The sequence below is a fragment of the Bufo bufo genome, chromosome 3 (genome assembly GCF_905171765.1).
Source record: "Bufo bufo chromosome 3, aBufBuf1.1, whole genome shotgun sequence".
Classification (NCBI taxonomy): Eukaryota; Metazoa; Chordata; class Amphibia; order Anura; family Bufonidae; genus Bufo; species Bufo bufo.
Window position 1 is genome coordinate 654,910,957 of NC_053391.1, and position 16,874 is coordinate 654,927,830.

Here is a 16,874-nt window from a genome sequence, read left to right on the forward strand (position 1 = left end):
CCCGGGTACGGCTCGCACGAGGCACCCCCCCCCCTGCTGTGTCTTACCTAGACAGTACTGCCGCTGACGCTGCCTCCCTGCCACCGCGCCATGCCACACGCAGCACGCCGAGTCGGAAGTCCTCTTCATTCGCGGAGGAGGGGTATCGTTGCTTGGCACGCCTCTGGCTCCGCCCGGGGGCCGGATTAAAAGGTCCGCCGGGCCGTATACGGCCCGCGGGCCGTAGTTTGCCCAGGTCTGATCTAATGGGTTATAACACTTACTATGAATTATATTATACTTATGCCTGATTTCCTTTTCATTTGGGACAATTTGCTGTCTTGACAAGATTCCCGCTTACGGTGAGTTGTCCACTATAATCTCCTCCATCTACATCTTTTTTTCTTTTCTTTTTTTTACTTTCAAAGAGTAAAACTTTTATTTTGCAACCTAATGTATAAATCCCAGCATCGTGTGGCACTTTATGCAACTCAGTACTTCCCAGTACAAATCTGCTGAGGGCATGTTTACTTTAAATATCCTCTTTGCAGGGCACAGAAGTTTTTCTGTTCCTCACCACAAACCAGGATGTCTTCTGGGGGGATTTGGGAGGAATCATGTTTACCATTCATTGGTTAGAAGTTTTAGCATGTCTCAATGGAGTGACTCATGGCTCTTACACTATATAAGGAGGCTCATAAGCAGCCAGGAAAGGTCCAGAGAATAAGAGACCAAACATGACACCTGCAATATCAGCGGCCGTTGTGCTGGTGGTCAGTCTTGGCCTTTGTTTCTCCATCCCCATCCCTGTGGAGGACAGCTCTGAAGTCACGGAGAATGATCTTCGCTTTGCACAGGTTCTTTTATGTTGTATATGCCTATTTTACATACTAGCCTTTGTGGGGTTCTGTAGATTATAGTCATTGTATTTGTTTTGATATTGCAATGATATCTCCAATTAATCAAGAATGCAGCCTAGTTTGGTACTTAAAGGGGTTGTCAACTCCGTTCCAATTCATGGCTTATCCTGAGGATAGGCCATCATTATGTGACTGTTGAGGTCCAACACCCTGCACCCCTCACCGATTGGCAGTTCTGCAGTAGCTCTAATGCCGCAACTACACAGCTCCATCCACTGTGTAGTGGACAGAACTGGTAACTGCAGCTCTGCTTCCATTGTAGTGAATGGGAATAGCGCTGCAGTAAACATCTCCATCCACTGCATAACGTACAGAGCTGTGTAGTTCTTGCTGGTGCAGATAGTGATGGTCTATCCTTGGTGTAGGTGGGTTTTTTGGTGAGCAAGACAGAGTTCCCGCAAAGGCAAGACAATGTTCTACTGTGGTAATGCAGGTGTCGGTGCATGCAATGAGGCCAGTTTTAGGGGTGACAGATGAAACGTTTTACTGGCAACTTCAGCAGTTTGTAAGTACACTTTTCTGGCAATGTTAGGCACAGTTCTTATCACTCTAGTTGCACAAGTAACATTCCCAAGGCTGTGTAAAGGGGGTATAAGCAGCGTAACGGCCCCTATGAGTCCCAGATAACTTATGCAATCTTCTCAACTCTGCCAAAGGGGTACAATTTATCCCTCACTCTATATCTGTGTTTTCACAGTACCCTCAGTCTATACTATCAATATGAGGGGGGATCAGAAGGTTATTGTCCTATCCAAAATGCAGGGAAGTCTATAGGCAAAGTACAGTTGTTACCTTTTCAATGGACACTTTACCTTTTTTAAAGTTTCAGTTTGTCTCTCTAGGATGTTCTTAGTTCGCAGCCTGTATCCTCTAAGTCGTGTTTACTCTCAAGCAGAAGCTTCTCCACTCTTTCCTGCCAACTGGATCAGCTCACACCTATCAACTGTTACTAAGGGCTGCCAGCAAACTGCTTCCCCCCTATACATAGCCTTTGGGATGGGATATATAAGCCAAGTACATGACACTGCACTGCACACATGACACATGAAGTGAAAGAATCTGCAATGTATATTGACCTCGGATGAGCATAAATCTGCAGCATATTAATTTACCCTGTAGAAGTAAATCCAGGGCAAAAATTTGCATATGTTTGTCATGGATTTTGCTGCATTTTTGCTGCAGATTTACCTCATTACTTGTAATATCCTCGGAGGAAATCCACAGCATAAATTCTTATGCTGCAGATTTAAAGCCAGTTGATGCCGCAGTTTTTTTCTCAACATGTGAAGGAGATTGCTTAAATTGGGGCTTATAACCAGTTTTGGTTTAGTGGTTTGGTGAGGCCATGCAGGGGTAGTAAGGTCCATAAGAGCTGCAAATTAACAATCATGGATGAGGGCATTAGGACCTCCAGTTATGGATGGTTGGGAGCATATTGGAGTCAAGCAGCACCTAAAAGGGGCTTCATTTTTATCATTGCTATGGGACCCTTGTTCGCTATGTATACCACTACATGTGTATCCATTTCAGTCTATTATATATTATATATTTTGTTTTGTCTCTAGAAATATCTAAGCGCCTTGTATAGTTCTCCATCCAATCCCATTGGGATTCTGAGAAAGACAGGAGCTAACAGTGTGACTTCTCAGCTCAAAGAGATGCAAGCCTTCTTTGGCCTGGATGTAACAGGCAAACTGGATGAAGAAACTCTGGAAATTATGAAACAACCAAGATGTGGTGTTCCAGATATAGGAGAATACAATTTCTTCCCAAGGAAGCTGAAATGGCCCAAAAATAATATCACCTACAGGTATCTTTATCCACGTCTATGTTCTGTCTTTATATTTATATAGCAACTAGTCTACCGGTATATCTCCAAACATATTTATGATTACATAGATAATATGAAGGTGAATGGTAGAGAACATGCGGCCTGAGTATTGGTGAGCCTTCTTGACCTTCTCCAATTCCGATATGAGCTAATGATTGGAGTAATGTGAGGCTGGCCACTAGGGTTGTGCTGAAGGACAACCCCATAGATATGGCTCTTACAGAGTAGCCACCAGCCTGTTTGAGTTCACAAATTGCATTTGAGGAGCACTTTTCAAATGGGAGCCCTAGGAAATTATCTTCTTTTTTGGTGCTCCTGCGCCATTTGCAATTCTGTAATTTAATTTCCCTATTTTCTAGAATTCTTAACTACACCCCAGATTTACCACGTGCCGATGTGGACAGAGCTATCAAGAAGGCGTTAAAGGTGTGGAGTGATGTCACCCAATTAAATTTCACTAGGCTGCGGTCTGGCACTGCTGATATTATGGTTTCTTTTGGAAAAAAAGGTACAGTAACTTGGATAGTATAAGATATTAAAATTACAATGGAGATTACAGTCAGTAATCCCTTAATATAATGCAATTTGAATCACTGCTCTTTGTGTATTTATATATATAGTCTGTAGGACCTCTCTGATCCAAACCACCACTTTATCCATCAAGTGGCAAAATGTCCCTAGACAGATATGTTTTCATGCCCCAACTCAAGAATTTCTTTAAAATGATAATCAGCAATGGAGGTTTCATATGTGCCTTATTATAGCAGCAGTTTGTGCTCAGGAGCTGTTTTCATACTGAAATTGGGCTCAGGGAGTTGCAACTGTTGTCAGCCAGTAAAGAGGCTATGGACAACTATAATTTGCCGCCTAGTCACTTGTCAATATCTGTTCTCTCCCCTTACCCTTTTCCATGCTTGAGTAGTCCCCACTATGTGTCTTTGTGCCTGTCTGGAGTAGTACTCAAAGAGGTAAGGCCAACATGACAGACCCAGCCAATTATGTGACCTAAGAAGACTTCTCCTCCTAGGCCACACATCACCTGAAGTCTCTTCTGCATGCTTCCTGGCCATCATATGTTTACCTCTGCATCATTACTTCATGGGCTGGCCACATCTCACACTGTGGATGGACAGGGGATGCTATGAAGAAGAACTAAAATTAGTATTTCAACACTGCACCCTTTTACACAACTATAACCCGAAAACCGCAAACTGTAACTGGATAGAGAACTAAAGAAGTAATGTGGTCTGATGGGCATATTCACTGCTAATCCTTATAATACAAAGCTATGATTACTAAACCACTAAAACCACTGTCATGAATTTCTTTCCGCTTTCTGAGCCCACGGTTTCTATCACAGGAACAGCTGTAAAAACACAATATGCTGATAATACATTGATATGGCGCTGATATGTTCATAATACACAGCACTGGTAACATTACAACTACTTATGCAGCGACCGGGTCGCAGGGGCAACACGTGAGGCTACGATGGGCTGATGGGTAGTAGTAGTTTGTACTCATGGTTAGAAGAGCCTCCCTGGGCCGGCGTGCAGTGATGGGGAAGACAGCACTAAATCCTTCGGGGCACTCTCTAGTACAGAGATCACCAGCCAGATGGTAGTTGAGGTGCCCTTGATGGTAATGGTGTGTAGGGTGCTTTGGGTCTGGGACCCCGGTGGTTCATGACGCCAGCACCGTGGTGGAAAAGATGAGGAGTCGGTTGTAGTAAAACAGTTGAACTTTTACTTAAATCACTTGTCTCAGAATAGTCAGTACAGGTCATTTATAGGGCAAAGATGCTAATTCAAATATCAAACAAGAGAGGGGGGCGGTTAGGGGGTGCGCTTACCTTGACTTGAAGCAAGGAAGCCGCTGCCCCCTTGACTTGAAGCTGACCGGCAAGATAGCGCTGATGGCGCTTAAAATATAGTTTTTTTTAAGCAAATGAGCATCAGATTACCGGATCAAACATATGATTATGAACAGACTGGGGGCTACTATAAGGTAATGCTGGCGGTTTTATATGCGTTTTTGAGGTGACAGGTTCCCTTTAACTTACTCCTCTTTACTCCTCTTACTTCCTCTCAGTTATATCTAAGTGATGCCAGCACCACCTAGGGGTGAATGGTTGGAATGACACCCTAGCAGCCTGTGATAGGAATATACAGGGTACATACAGCAATACATTACATTGGCAAATACATAAGTTTAAAGTGCCCACGAACATCAAGGAGTGGGACACTGCACTTACACCTGTTGGTACCAAAGCTCAGGCCCTTCCACTAACCATATGTTGTAGATAATCATGGTTGGACTTAGGTTGGGAGTTGCCCTCAGCAGAACCTTCTTTGTAACCCCCTACCTATGGTGTACCTTATATAGCGCTCATTTATTATAATACAGTTTACATATAACCAGGACCATACAGTACTCAAATAGCATTGCTTTAGCGTGCTCAAATAAATTTGCCAGATAATTGACTAAAGAGTGGAATACGTCATGTGGTGCCATCTCCAGGTGCCCAGGTTGTCAAAGCCAGTGCCACCTCTTTCATTAGTGACCTGCCCTACAAGACTGTACAGGTCACACATCTCTAAAGCCAGCCCGTTACATGACAATAATAAGCATGATGATAAACCCTGCCAGTCCCTTAGACCTGGGATGGAGTGGCAGCATGCATGCTGGACTGGCCTTCCGTTCAAACTCCTCCTCACTGTGGTCATGCAGGGGGGCTATTGGGACTCACGTTCTGGTGATTGGTGAGCATCAGGCTTTGATTCAATTTACTGCATTGTGTGTATCCATGTGACTTCTTATTGTCTCACCATGTCCACCCATGTGCCATAAGGAAGTTTAGAATATCAGATTGTCCTGCCTATGAAGGTCCTGGGGCAGCCTTGCTATAATACTGATATTTCAGTTTTCCCCGTCTGACACCATAAATGAAAATTATTTTATTTTTCACCCCATCACTCCCAAAAGTTTCCTTACAACTCTGTGCCTTTGGATGCTGATTTTTTATTTTTTTTTGTCTTTCTAGAGCATGGTGATTACTACCCATTTGATGGACCTAATGGTTTGCTAGCTCATGCTTTTCCCCCTGGAGACAAAATTGGAGGAGACACTCACTTTGATGATGATGAAATATTCACAAATGACTATAAAGGTAAGAAGATCCAGTTCAGTTCTGACATCTAGAAGACATTATACAGAACCTCATGAGATGAATCTCATTGGTCAAAGTATACCCAAATAAACCTCAATTCAAGTTTTCAAATCTTGACAAGAAATTTTCAAGGGTCACCAGAGATAATGCTCTTTAGTCAAGACAAAGCACCGTACTCGGCTATATCAGGCAGTCCCATAGAGTTGAAAAGAGTGGCTGCGCACATGCTCAACCTGCTGCTCCATTCATTTTGTGGGACCCCACAGGGTATATGGCCACCATTCTCATTATTGGTGGAGGTCCCAGTGGTCAGACACCCACTGATCTATAAGTTATCCCCTATTGCCTGTCTAACAAGTGGTAACAGTGTCAGATTATTTGGAACGCACCCAATTGATGATGGAATGGTAGGTGCAGCAACCCGCCAGGGAGCGCTGTGAGGAGAATGGGAGTGGTGGTTGCTATGCTGGTAGTAGTACTCACAGGTCACGCTGTCAGTCTTCCCCGCTGGTGCTCCCTGGGGTTTTCCTTGGGGCAAAACCTGGTATTGAGGCTCCTGCCTTCTGATAGGTGGGGTGCCCTTGGAGGATGTTTGACTAGGTGCAAAGTAGGAGTGTGAATGTAGCGGCTGGCAGACGATGGAGACAATAACCAGAACCACTAGCATGCAGCTAGTTTCTTCTTAACTCCTTTTGCAGTTCCCGGGACTGAGGGGTACAGAACTTAGATACAGGCAGGGGCGTAACTACAATAGCGGCAGACCATGCGACTGCTATGGGGCCCAGGGCAAGAGGGGGCCTAGTCTTAGTTGGGATTATCACCTCTTCTACTGTTGGTGAAAACTTGGTCAGGACTGTACCCTCTAAATGTAAAGGAACAACTTTTAGCAAATGAGACATTGGAAAAATAGACCAAGGGTCATTGAAAAGGGTTTAGGCGGAAACCCTTCTGTCATGTGTGGGGGGGCCTGGTTTGATCCTTGCTGTGGGGCCCTTACTTCTCTATGTATGCCACTGGATACAGGTGGTCAATCCGTTTCAAAGTATGGCGGAAAGCTTTAGCAATATTCCCCTTTCTATAGCAGCAAAGTCTTTCTACCGTAAACATGCAATACCTTGCTGTCTGTGTCCAATGCGCAGCCTTGTGGGTTCTAGTCCTTCTAATATGTCTGGTCTCTTTCTTCAAACGGTACTTTGGTAGTAGAGTTGCTTCTCTAACAGCTATAGACTCAGAGACAGAGGTTCTCTGAACCTGGGCCTAGATAGCAGGAGCTTGCACATACAGGCCTTCTCCCTTGCTCTATCCAGACTAGACACCTCTCTGTTACTAGTCAGGGGCAGAAACGGTCAATCACCCTGGTAACTTAAACAGACTTCCAAATTATTAACTGTTAGTTGGCTTATAGAGTGCTATTGAATTCACATAAAACACAATAAATCACAACATTTAACTGAAGGGCATTGCATTAAATCTTTTGGTACTGGTAAACTCTTTGCAGTAGTCCTCTGGGGTACTGCATAACACCCACTTGATTTTTCATGCAGGACAAATATCAGGAATGGAACAACACGGGAGTCTAAGAAAGTATGCTCCAGCAAGGGTGTTAGTGGAGAGATGGCTACCTGCGCTAGGCAAAATTGTCAGTGATAGATATAGAAACTAAAACGGGTCTTCCGAGACTTTTATACTGATGACCTATCCTCTGGAGATGAACTCATCAGTATCTGATCAGTGGGGGTCCGACAGCTGGGACCCCCGCCGATCAGCTCTTTGAGAAGGCACTGGCGCACGCAGTAGTCTCTCAGCTCACCAAGCACAGCACCGTACACTGTATAGTGGCTGAGCTTGGTATTACAGCTCTACCGCATTCACTTTAATGGGGCTGAGCTGCACCTAGGCCATGTGACCAATGAACGTGATGTTATATGGTCTAGGCTAAGCTGTGAGAAGGCCGTGGCGCTACTGTGAGCGCTGATGTCTTCTTAAATAGATGATCGTTGGGGGTCCCAGGTGTATTAAAATCTTGGAAAACCTCTTTAAAAAAGTGGCTGTGCATGCAGAGAGTTTTCTCCTCTGATTTAGGGCTACGTTACCCAATAAATTGCTGGAGGTACTTCTGACATCTCTCAAAAAAATGCTAGTAGTAATAATGAAGGACCGGCACTCCCTAGTTGCTGTGAATTATTCCTTTATTGTCACTCTGTCTGTGATGCGTTTCAGCACTTCTAGTGCCTTTGTCAAACAGTATGACAAAGGCACTAGAAGTGCCGAAACGCGTCACAGACAGAGTGACAATAAAGGAATAATTCACAGCAACTTGGTCCTTCATTATTACTACTATTGCCTGGGACACCACTCCTAGGACCGTGCACCCACACGCTACTACACAGTGCTGACTGATCTACATGGTATCTCTCAAAATGCTGTCATGGAAAACTATTGGATTTCTTGTTATAAGGGAAAATAATAAAATCTACACAACACCTAACCCAAACCCGAACTTCTGTGAAGAAGTCCGGGTTCGGGTCTGGGTGCCAAACATGCAGATTTTTCTCACGCGCATGCAAAACGCATTAAAACGCTTTGCACTCACGCTGAAAAATCGCCCACTTTCCCGCGACACACCCGCATCTTATCCGGCCCTCACACGCGACGCCCGTGTGAAAGAGGCCTATGAGATTTGGTAACAATCCTCATCCTGTGCATGCGAATGAGGTTTCTGCGACCCCTATAACATCCCATCCACAGAAAATGCGAGACAGAAATCTGAGGTTAGAGCACTGGATTTCTGACCAGAAATATGTGCGTGATTTTGATCCAACTTGTGAACTGAAGGATTATAGTGTTTCTAAGTAACTAACGTAGAAAAAATACAAACAATCCCATATGGATAAGTTAAATGGAGTGCTACTGTTTTGCAGGATACAACCTTTTTATTGTTGCCGCTCATGAATTTGGCCACGCTCTGGGCCTTGACCATTCCAGAGATCCAGGCTCCTTGATGTATCCGGTTTATAGCTACGCAGAAACCACCAACTTTGTTCTTCCTGATGACGACGTACAAGGAATTCAAGAACTCTATGGTGAGATTATAATCTTAAAATAATCTTAAATTTTCTTTATTATGCCTGCAAGCTTGGGAAGATTGTTTTAGGCCTCATCCAGATGGCCACAGCCCAACCTGACCTAACAGCATCATAGTGAACTAGTTTTGGACCTGCAGGAGGGCTGGGATTTGTGACTGTAATACAGTGGCTAAAAGGTTGCCTTATTATAATAATCTGAACAAAGCCTTGCCTTGCTTAATATCCAGGTTCCTGTTTTTATAAGAATTTTGTCAATTTTGTGATATTTTATAGCTTTGAATTGTCAACTAAATTATTCTACATCTTCTAGGGCCGGGTAACAGAGACCCAAATCCAAAACACCCCAAAACTCCTGAAAAGTGTGACCCAGATCTGGAGATTGATGCAGTCACTGAACTCAGAGGAGAAAAGTTTATCTTCAAAGACAGGTTGGTAGAACCCATGATTAATTTACCATTTGCATATGTAAGTATATTATTTACTCTCATTCTGATGGACCTGGGTCATCCATGTGTGGCCAGTCTTCTGTAATACCGCATTTATCCTGCAGTGGCTGCAAGGAAAATGTCTGGATCGCTGTGGTTCCCCCTGGCCAGCATCTTGGGAAATGTCTCTCAACCCCCATGAGTTAGAACAGACAACTCCAGCTGTTTATGACTAGGCACAGCCAAGTCTGTAATAGTGGTGGTCCAGGCCTACTGTCACTTCTTCCCTGCAGGTGTGCACTGCCACTGTCTTGCTCACCTGCTCCCCTGTCCTAGGGCTGTGGTGGCCCTGTCTCGCTAATATCTCCTTCTCCCTACCTGGTGGTCCTGGCCGCTGAAGTAGCGCTGTGCCTTCCATCCACTAGCTGTAGGGCGCATGTGCTCCCTTGGGCATTTAAAAGCCCAGTGCGTGCATACCCCCAGCCTATGGCTGGTCATGTTAGGATATTTAACACATTTTGCCCTGAGGGAAGCTGCCTGAGCAATAGGTTCTAGTACGTTAGTTTCCTGCAAAGGTGTGCTGTTTGTTCAGTTGTTTGTTCCATGTACTGACTTCTGCCTGACTACTGGCTTTGACCATTTGTGGCCTGACCTGGACCTTGAGCTACCCATCTTGACCTCAGACTGTTTATTGGATTACTTGTACTCTTCCTGCTCTGACATGGGCTTGTCCCTGACTGTGGTTTTACCTGATCCCTCGGTGGTCCGCACCAGTCTTTATTGATCCCCGGGGGTCATCAGTCACTGGAAAAGACACTACTCCAAGCAGTAGAGGCCTGGTAGTTTCCCTGCAGCAGAGTCCAGATCCCTGTATAGGGGTTAAAGGGTGAAGATCTGGGGACCTTTTTAGAGAATGGCCTTCTGAGTAACCACAAGTCATACAGCGGATCCACATCTGCTCCATTCTAATGTGGTTCCCATTTAATACTACATTTCCACCAGGACACCCTTTTTTATATATATGCCCCAGACACTGATAACCTTTAATATCATCATATCTTCTTCATCCAGGTTTTTTTGGAGAGTCCATCCTCAGATGACTGATGCAGAGTTAGTTTTGACTAAGTCTTTCTGGCCTGAACTTCCAAACAAAATTGATGCTGCCTATGAGTATCCCCAGAAGGATCTGATATTCATTTTTAGAGGTGCGTAAGAACTTTGCTAACTCCTTTTCAACAAATCAATCCTATACTAAAATATTGATCTACAAAAATCGCTGTTAGGGTACTTTCACACTAGCGTTTAAGTTTTTCGGTATTGAGTTCCGTCATAGGGGCTTAATACCGGAAAAAAACGCTTCAGTTTTGTCCCATTCATTGTCAATGGGGACAAAACTGAACAGAACGGGATGCTCCAAAATGCATTCCGTTCCGTTTAGTTGCGTTTCCAGACCGGAGAGCAAACTGCAACATGTTGTATTTTGCTTTCCGTCCTGGGATGCGGAGCAAGACGGATCCGGCATTACCCCCAATGCAAGTGAATGGGGACGGATCCATTTTCTCTGCCACAATCTGCCACAATAGAAAACGGATCGGTCCCCCATTGACTTTCAATGGAGTTAATCAAGGATCCGTTTTGGCAATATTAAAGATAATACAACCGTATCCGTTCATAATTGATGTAGACGGTTGTATTATCAGTAACGGAGGCGTTTTTGCTGAACCCTGCTGGATCCAGCAAGAACACTAGTGTGAAAGTAGCCTTAGTATTTATGCCATTTTTCAGCACTTTTGCATTTTTATTTGCATTATTTTTTTGCACCAGATGTAAGCTGAAAGTCCATGAGAGATATGACATGCAGGACACACAAGCAGTTTTTGGCTTGTGACATTTTTTCTAATGGTGATGTTTTTTGTTTCTCTAGAGTTTTTTTGTTTTTGAAGCATGTTAAAGCAATGGTGTTTTTCCAGGCCTTTTTTCATTTCCTCCTCTATAGGGGAAGAGAAGCCTGAAAAAAAGCCATCTATATATTTGTTTAAAAAAAATTAAAAAAGCCTATAAAAACTTCACTAAAAAGGCCATAGAAACTACTAAAAGGCCATAAAAAACACATAAGGTATGGAAAAAAAATGTGAGTGGCTTCTATGATGTTTTTTAATAGTCAAAAAATCAGTCACAGCTGCTGCTTGATATCCCCCAAAAAATAATTCTGGAGCATCTTTTCTTATAGGGGCTCATGCACACGACCGTATGTATTTAGTGATCCCCAAAACATGGATCCGCAAAAAAACGGATGACATGTGACGTCCATGTTACATCCGTTTTTTTGCTGATACATTGTAACAATGCCTATCCTTGTCCACAAAACGGACAAGAATAGGACATTTTCTATTTCTATTAGGATTAACCCCATCGGCATACTGTCTGGTTAGGTTGATCCTTTCCATTAAAATGATACCTGCCTTGTGAAAATCGATTGTTATTTTAGCAAATCTCTTTAATTCTGTTGGTTTATTTCTGTCAAAGCCACCTGGGAAATCCCACTTGGAAAAGGCAAAGACGTACATCACAATGAGTATTCCGGAGAAATGCCAGCTTCAGCATGTGATCCTTACATAGTTATTATAACCTACTCATTTATATTTCATCAGGAAAGAAGTTCTGGGCTCTGAATGGATATGATATAATGGACGACTATCCCAAAAAACTATATGAACTTGGTTTTCCAAAAACTCTGAAATCTATCGACGCAGCTGTTCATAATGATGCAACTGGCAAGACGTATTTCTTTACTGAAGACAAGTATTGGAGGTAGGAAAACCACCATCATCACTTCTACTGCAGATCACTTTTCTTATTGATCCCAAACCATATTATGGCTTAGAGTGCAGGTATCTATCAAGGAATTCTGAGTTAAAGGTGAAAGTCTCTCATTCAGGACCCTCTCGGTCTGGAGGACTCTACATTACAATGAGACCCTATTGATTTCAATGGACACTGTGTAATGTTTAATATCCCCTGTGGGGGTGTTGTAGGAGAACGAAACACTTGCTGGATTACCCCATTGATTGAAGCATACTGCTAGGCAGTGTGAAACATTTTCAACAGTAAATTAAAGAGGTTTTCTGCGTCCGAGTGGGTCCTTCATAACACCCCTGCAGAAGCAAGACCTGCATAACACCCCTGTAGAAGTGGGTCATGCATAACACCCCTGTAGAAGTGGGTCATGCATAACACCCCTGTAGAAGCGGGTCCTGTTGAACTTGATGGACTTTTGGTTGAACTTGATTAACTTATTTCAACCATATTAACTATGTAACTATGTAAATTTAAAATATACATACCATTCCAAAGTTGCATGTATCACCCCTCTGAAACCCAGTCATGTGACGTTCCTCTTCCTAAAAAACAGCTTCCACTGACGTCACAGACTTTACCAGGTTTCAGGCCTGGGCTGTGGATGTGGACTGGTCAGAACTATTCCACTCCCTGGCACATGCACAGTTGAGGTGGATTCAGGAGTTAGAGAATGCACCAGGGAGAGTAATACTTCTGCCCTGTCCACAGTAAAAGTGATGTCCTGTCCATACCCCAGGCCAGAAGCAGATTTCTAGGAACATGAGTGTCATGTGACCAGGTTCCTGGGCAGCCGATTCACACATCTTCAGGACTGTAGCTTTATTACAAACTTTCTTATACATGCATGCAATTAAGGTGGGTTTACAGGAGCTTCTTAAAGGCTGTGGGCACTAATTATAGCTCAATTCTTCTCAAACTGATAAGAATATGGGTTAAATAAGTATGTATGAAGTCAGGACATCAGAGATAAGGGCTACACATGAACCATCAGATGACAGGCAAAACAGATAGATTTTTTAACTCTTTATCTGAGAAACGGCTAAACCTTTTTAATACCAATTGAAAAATGATTTTAATTCCAAAATGAGTAAAAGGCGATCATAACAAAATTGCCTGAAGGTGTCCATAGCCTATAAGTAAAGATTTCCCCCAGTGATGGCAGCAGGCCACTGATTTCTACTTTTTATTTCAGTGCTGGTTCAAAGAATTATTAATAAGAGTTTTTTAAGTAAAAACTAAAACTGTGTAATTCATCAGCTTCTGTGGTCACGGGAGATGCCACCATAGCCTAAAGGGCAATTACAAGCTAAACTTGGCGAATCGCATGTGCCAAACTTCTAAGGTCCAAGGGGTAAGAGAGAATGCAGGCTCTAAAATAAATTCTCCTCTGTTCCAGCTATGATGAAGAAAGCATGACTATGGATAAAGGCTTCCCCAGGGTGATTGCAGATGACTTTTTGGGTATTGGGGAAAAGGTTGATGCGGCTTATCGAAGAAACGGTAAATATTTAATTGGATTTTCTTAATATAAAATGCCTTTTTTTTTATAGGACTAGTTTCTTTACCCAGTGAAAGTTTTTTTTTGAGACTTTGGTCACCTATCCTCTGGATAGGTCTTCAGTATCTGATTGGTGAGGGTCTGACACCCGGGACCCCCACTGATCAGCTGTTTGAGAAGGCACCAGTGCCTGCAGTACCACCGCGGCCTTCTCTGTGCTTACCAAGCACAGCGCCGTACATTGTATAGTGGCTGTGCTGGGTATTGCAGTTCAGTCCCATTCGCTTTGCCTAGGTGACGTGACTGATGAATGTGACATCATATGGCTTAGGCAAAGCTGTGAGAAGGCGGGGAGATCTATCCTGAGGGAAATTTTTTGCAGTCAGTTTTGCAGGAGTGTGCGCTGTCATTGTTTGTGCCAAATTTATTAAATGTCACACGTTTGATAAATTTGGGGCAACATTAAAGGAGTTCTATAAGACTAGTAAAAGATGAGGGCTTTCTTCCAAAAACAGAACCACACCTGTCCACAGGTTGTGTGAGGTATTTTGGAAGAAATCAGCCATATTTTTCTACTCCTGGAAACCTATTTAAAGGCCTAGTTCACACGTCAGTGAATTTGTCAGTGAGTCAAAACCAGGTGCGGGTCACAAACACAGAACGGGTGCAGATCTTTCCCTTATACCTTATCTCTGAGTAGGCTTCACTCCCGATTTTGGCTCACAGTCACTGATGTGTGAACTAGTGAAGGCCTAAGGGCTCATGCAGACCAACGTAAGGCCTCCCTGCCCGTATTGCGGACCGTAAACAGCAGGTCTGCAATATACAGACACTGGCCGCCTGCACTCTGTTGACTTGAACCGGTCCGCGATTCGCCAGATACGGCCAAAGATTGGTAATCTCCTATGGCGATTTCGGGTTTGTGCCTCTGCACCGCAAATGACAAGAGATGTCCTATCTTTTGTTGTATTTTGCAGATGACAGACCCAAATCAATGGGTCCGCATTCGCACTAGGAGTGCACACAGGCGGTCTGCAGCACAGGCATGGAGCCCTTACGTTTGTGGGCATGAGTCCTAAGTCTAACACTTTTGTCTTGAGATGTTAGTCCACTTTCTGCAACAATTTTTGTAACTTAAAAATAAAAAAAAGTCACAGTTGATAAATCTGGAGGGGATACAATTAACATAAGTAACCAATTTTTAGTAATACCCAATTTTCAAAATTGGAGTGAGTAGAAATGCAAAATGTCACAAAACAGTTTCCGTAAAAGAGACCGAAAAGTCACAAAGCCCTATTTTGTAACTTTTTGAAGCCAGAATTCTGGAGTGCAGGGTGTGATAAATTCCCATAATAACCGAATAGTAGGGGATGGAGTCTGATGTGAGGCCTGGACCTACAGTGTATCATCATCAAATACATCTTATCTCTCCTAGGTTATATCTACTTCTTCAGTGGACCCGTTCAGTTTGAATATAGCATTTGGAGTAAGAAAGTCACCCGATTATTGAAGACCAACTCCATCTTGTGGTGCTAATCCTGGAGATAACACTCCATGATCGCCATCCATCACGGCAGAGTCTGGACCGCTGCCTTACTCCTATCATACATATAGCTGTGGATATATTGAGAATATCACACGTCTGTATCATCACTTTGTACAATGGTAACTGCACAGACACTACATGAATCCCTTCTTCGCTATGTCTTGTGCTGTTGGCATCAGTCCTGTTATGGTTTTATAATTTCCACCATTCTGTGTCTTGACCTTGACAATGAAGGGTAAACACTAAAATTTAAAGTGGTTGTCCAGTGGGATAAAACTTTTTAGAAAAGAGACAGAATAGGTTAAAAATGAAAGAAATATTACTCATCCTACCAATTCCCTCGCCGCTGCTGTTTCATATTGATGACCTTCTGAAGAGGAGACGGCGCTCCATGCCAGCATTGCTTTCTGTTCATTACACTGATCTTCGTCTCGGAAGTGCAGTGTAATGATAAGTACTCGCTCAATTCAAGTGAACGAAGTGGGTACTTTTAATTACACTCCATCCGCTCCACTGGAGACGAGGCATAGTGTAATGACGAGGAAGCAGAACTAGCATGGTGTCGTACCCCGCCGATATCGATGATCTACCCTGACGATCGGTCATCAATATTAATGGCTGGACAGCAGCCAGAGCTGAATCAGAAAATAGGTAATGATTACATGCCTGCCACCCACAGCCACCACTAGAGGGAGCTAACTGCATATTGCTTATACATTGACCTCAAAATCAACAGTGTGTGCAGTAAACACCTAGGCTCCCTCTAGTGGTAGCTTCAGGCTGCCATAAAGATATACTAAAAGGGCCCATACAGTTAAAAATAAAAAAAATAAAAAAATAAACCATTCCGGTGGTGGTCTGGTCCCTGCTACTTTTCACTTCCTGGTCCCGGCTTGATATGCCAAGAAAGGCCTGCTGTGGGGACTAGACCAGCAACACAAATTCAGCTGGAAGGATCAGTGAGGTTGATAAGTAAGGTTTAATTTTTATTTTTAACCTTTTCTGTCCCATTTTGTTATAATTTTCCAGAGAAAACCCATTTTAATCAACTCAGAATTGTGGACCTAAAAGTAGGATGGTCTTTAAAGTCAGTGCATGCCCACCTTCCCCCCATCAGTGCATGCCTAGCCTCCCCTATCAGTGCATGCCCACCCTCCCCTATCAGTGCATGCCCACCCTCCCCCTATCATTGCATGCCCACCCTCCCCTATCAGTGCATGCCCACCCTCCCCCTATCAGTGCATGCCCAGCCTCCCCTATCAGTGCATGCCCATCTTCCCCCCATCAGTGCATGCCTAGCCTCCCCTATCAGTGCATGCCCACCCTCCCCTATCAGTGCATGCCCAGCCTCCCTTATCAGTGCATGCCCAGCCTCCCCTATCAGTGCATGCCCACCCTCCTCCTATCAGTGCATTCCCACCCTCCCCCTATCAGTGCATGCCAAGCCTCCCCTATGAGTGCATGCCCACCCTCCCCCTATCAGTGCATGCCCAGCCTCCCCCTATCAGTGCATGCCTGCCCTCCCCCTATCAGTGCATGCCCACCCTCCCCCTATCAGTGC

General features: G+C 43.8%; 1 protein-coding gene across 1 annotated transcript; it reads left to right on the forward strand.

The window, feature by feature from the left end:
• Positions 1 to 714: 714 nt before the first annotated feature.
• On the forward strand, positions 715 to 15,508 carry LOC120996395 (collagenase 3-like). Its single transcript, XM_040426283.1, has 10 exons — positions 715 to 836; positions 2,465 to 2,709; positions 3,090 to 3,238; positions 5,774 to 5,899; positions 8,821 to 8,982; positions 9,296 to 9,413; positions 10,482 to 10,615; positions 12,062 to 12,221; positions 13,666 to 13,769; positions 15,203 to 15,508. The coding sequence occupies exons 1-10, from the start codon at positions 717 to 719 to the stop codon at positions 15,301 to 15,303; spliced, it is 1,419 nt and encodes a 472-aa protein (XP_040282217.1). The 5' UTR covers positions 715 to 716; the 3' UTR covers positions 15,304 to 15,508.
• Positions 15,509 to 16,874: the final 1,366 nt, after the last annotated feature.

Excerpts from the sequence above, each read along its gene's own strand:
- LOC120996395 (XM_040426283.1), top strand. The coding sequence starts at position 717 with ATGACACCTGCAATATCAGCGGCCGTTGTGCTGGTGGTCAGTCTTGGC. Across the intron at positions 5,900-8,820 it reads ATTCACAAATGACTATAAAG|GATACAACCTTTTTATTGTT; the intron begins GTAAGAAGATCC and ends ACTGTTTTGCAG. Across the intron at positions 8,983-9,295 it reads AGGAATTCAAGAACTCTATG|GGCCGGGTAACAGAGACCCA; the intron begins GTGAGATTATAA and ends TACATCTTCTAG.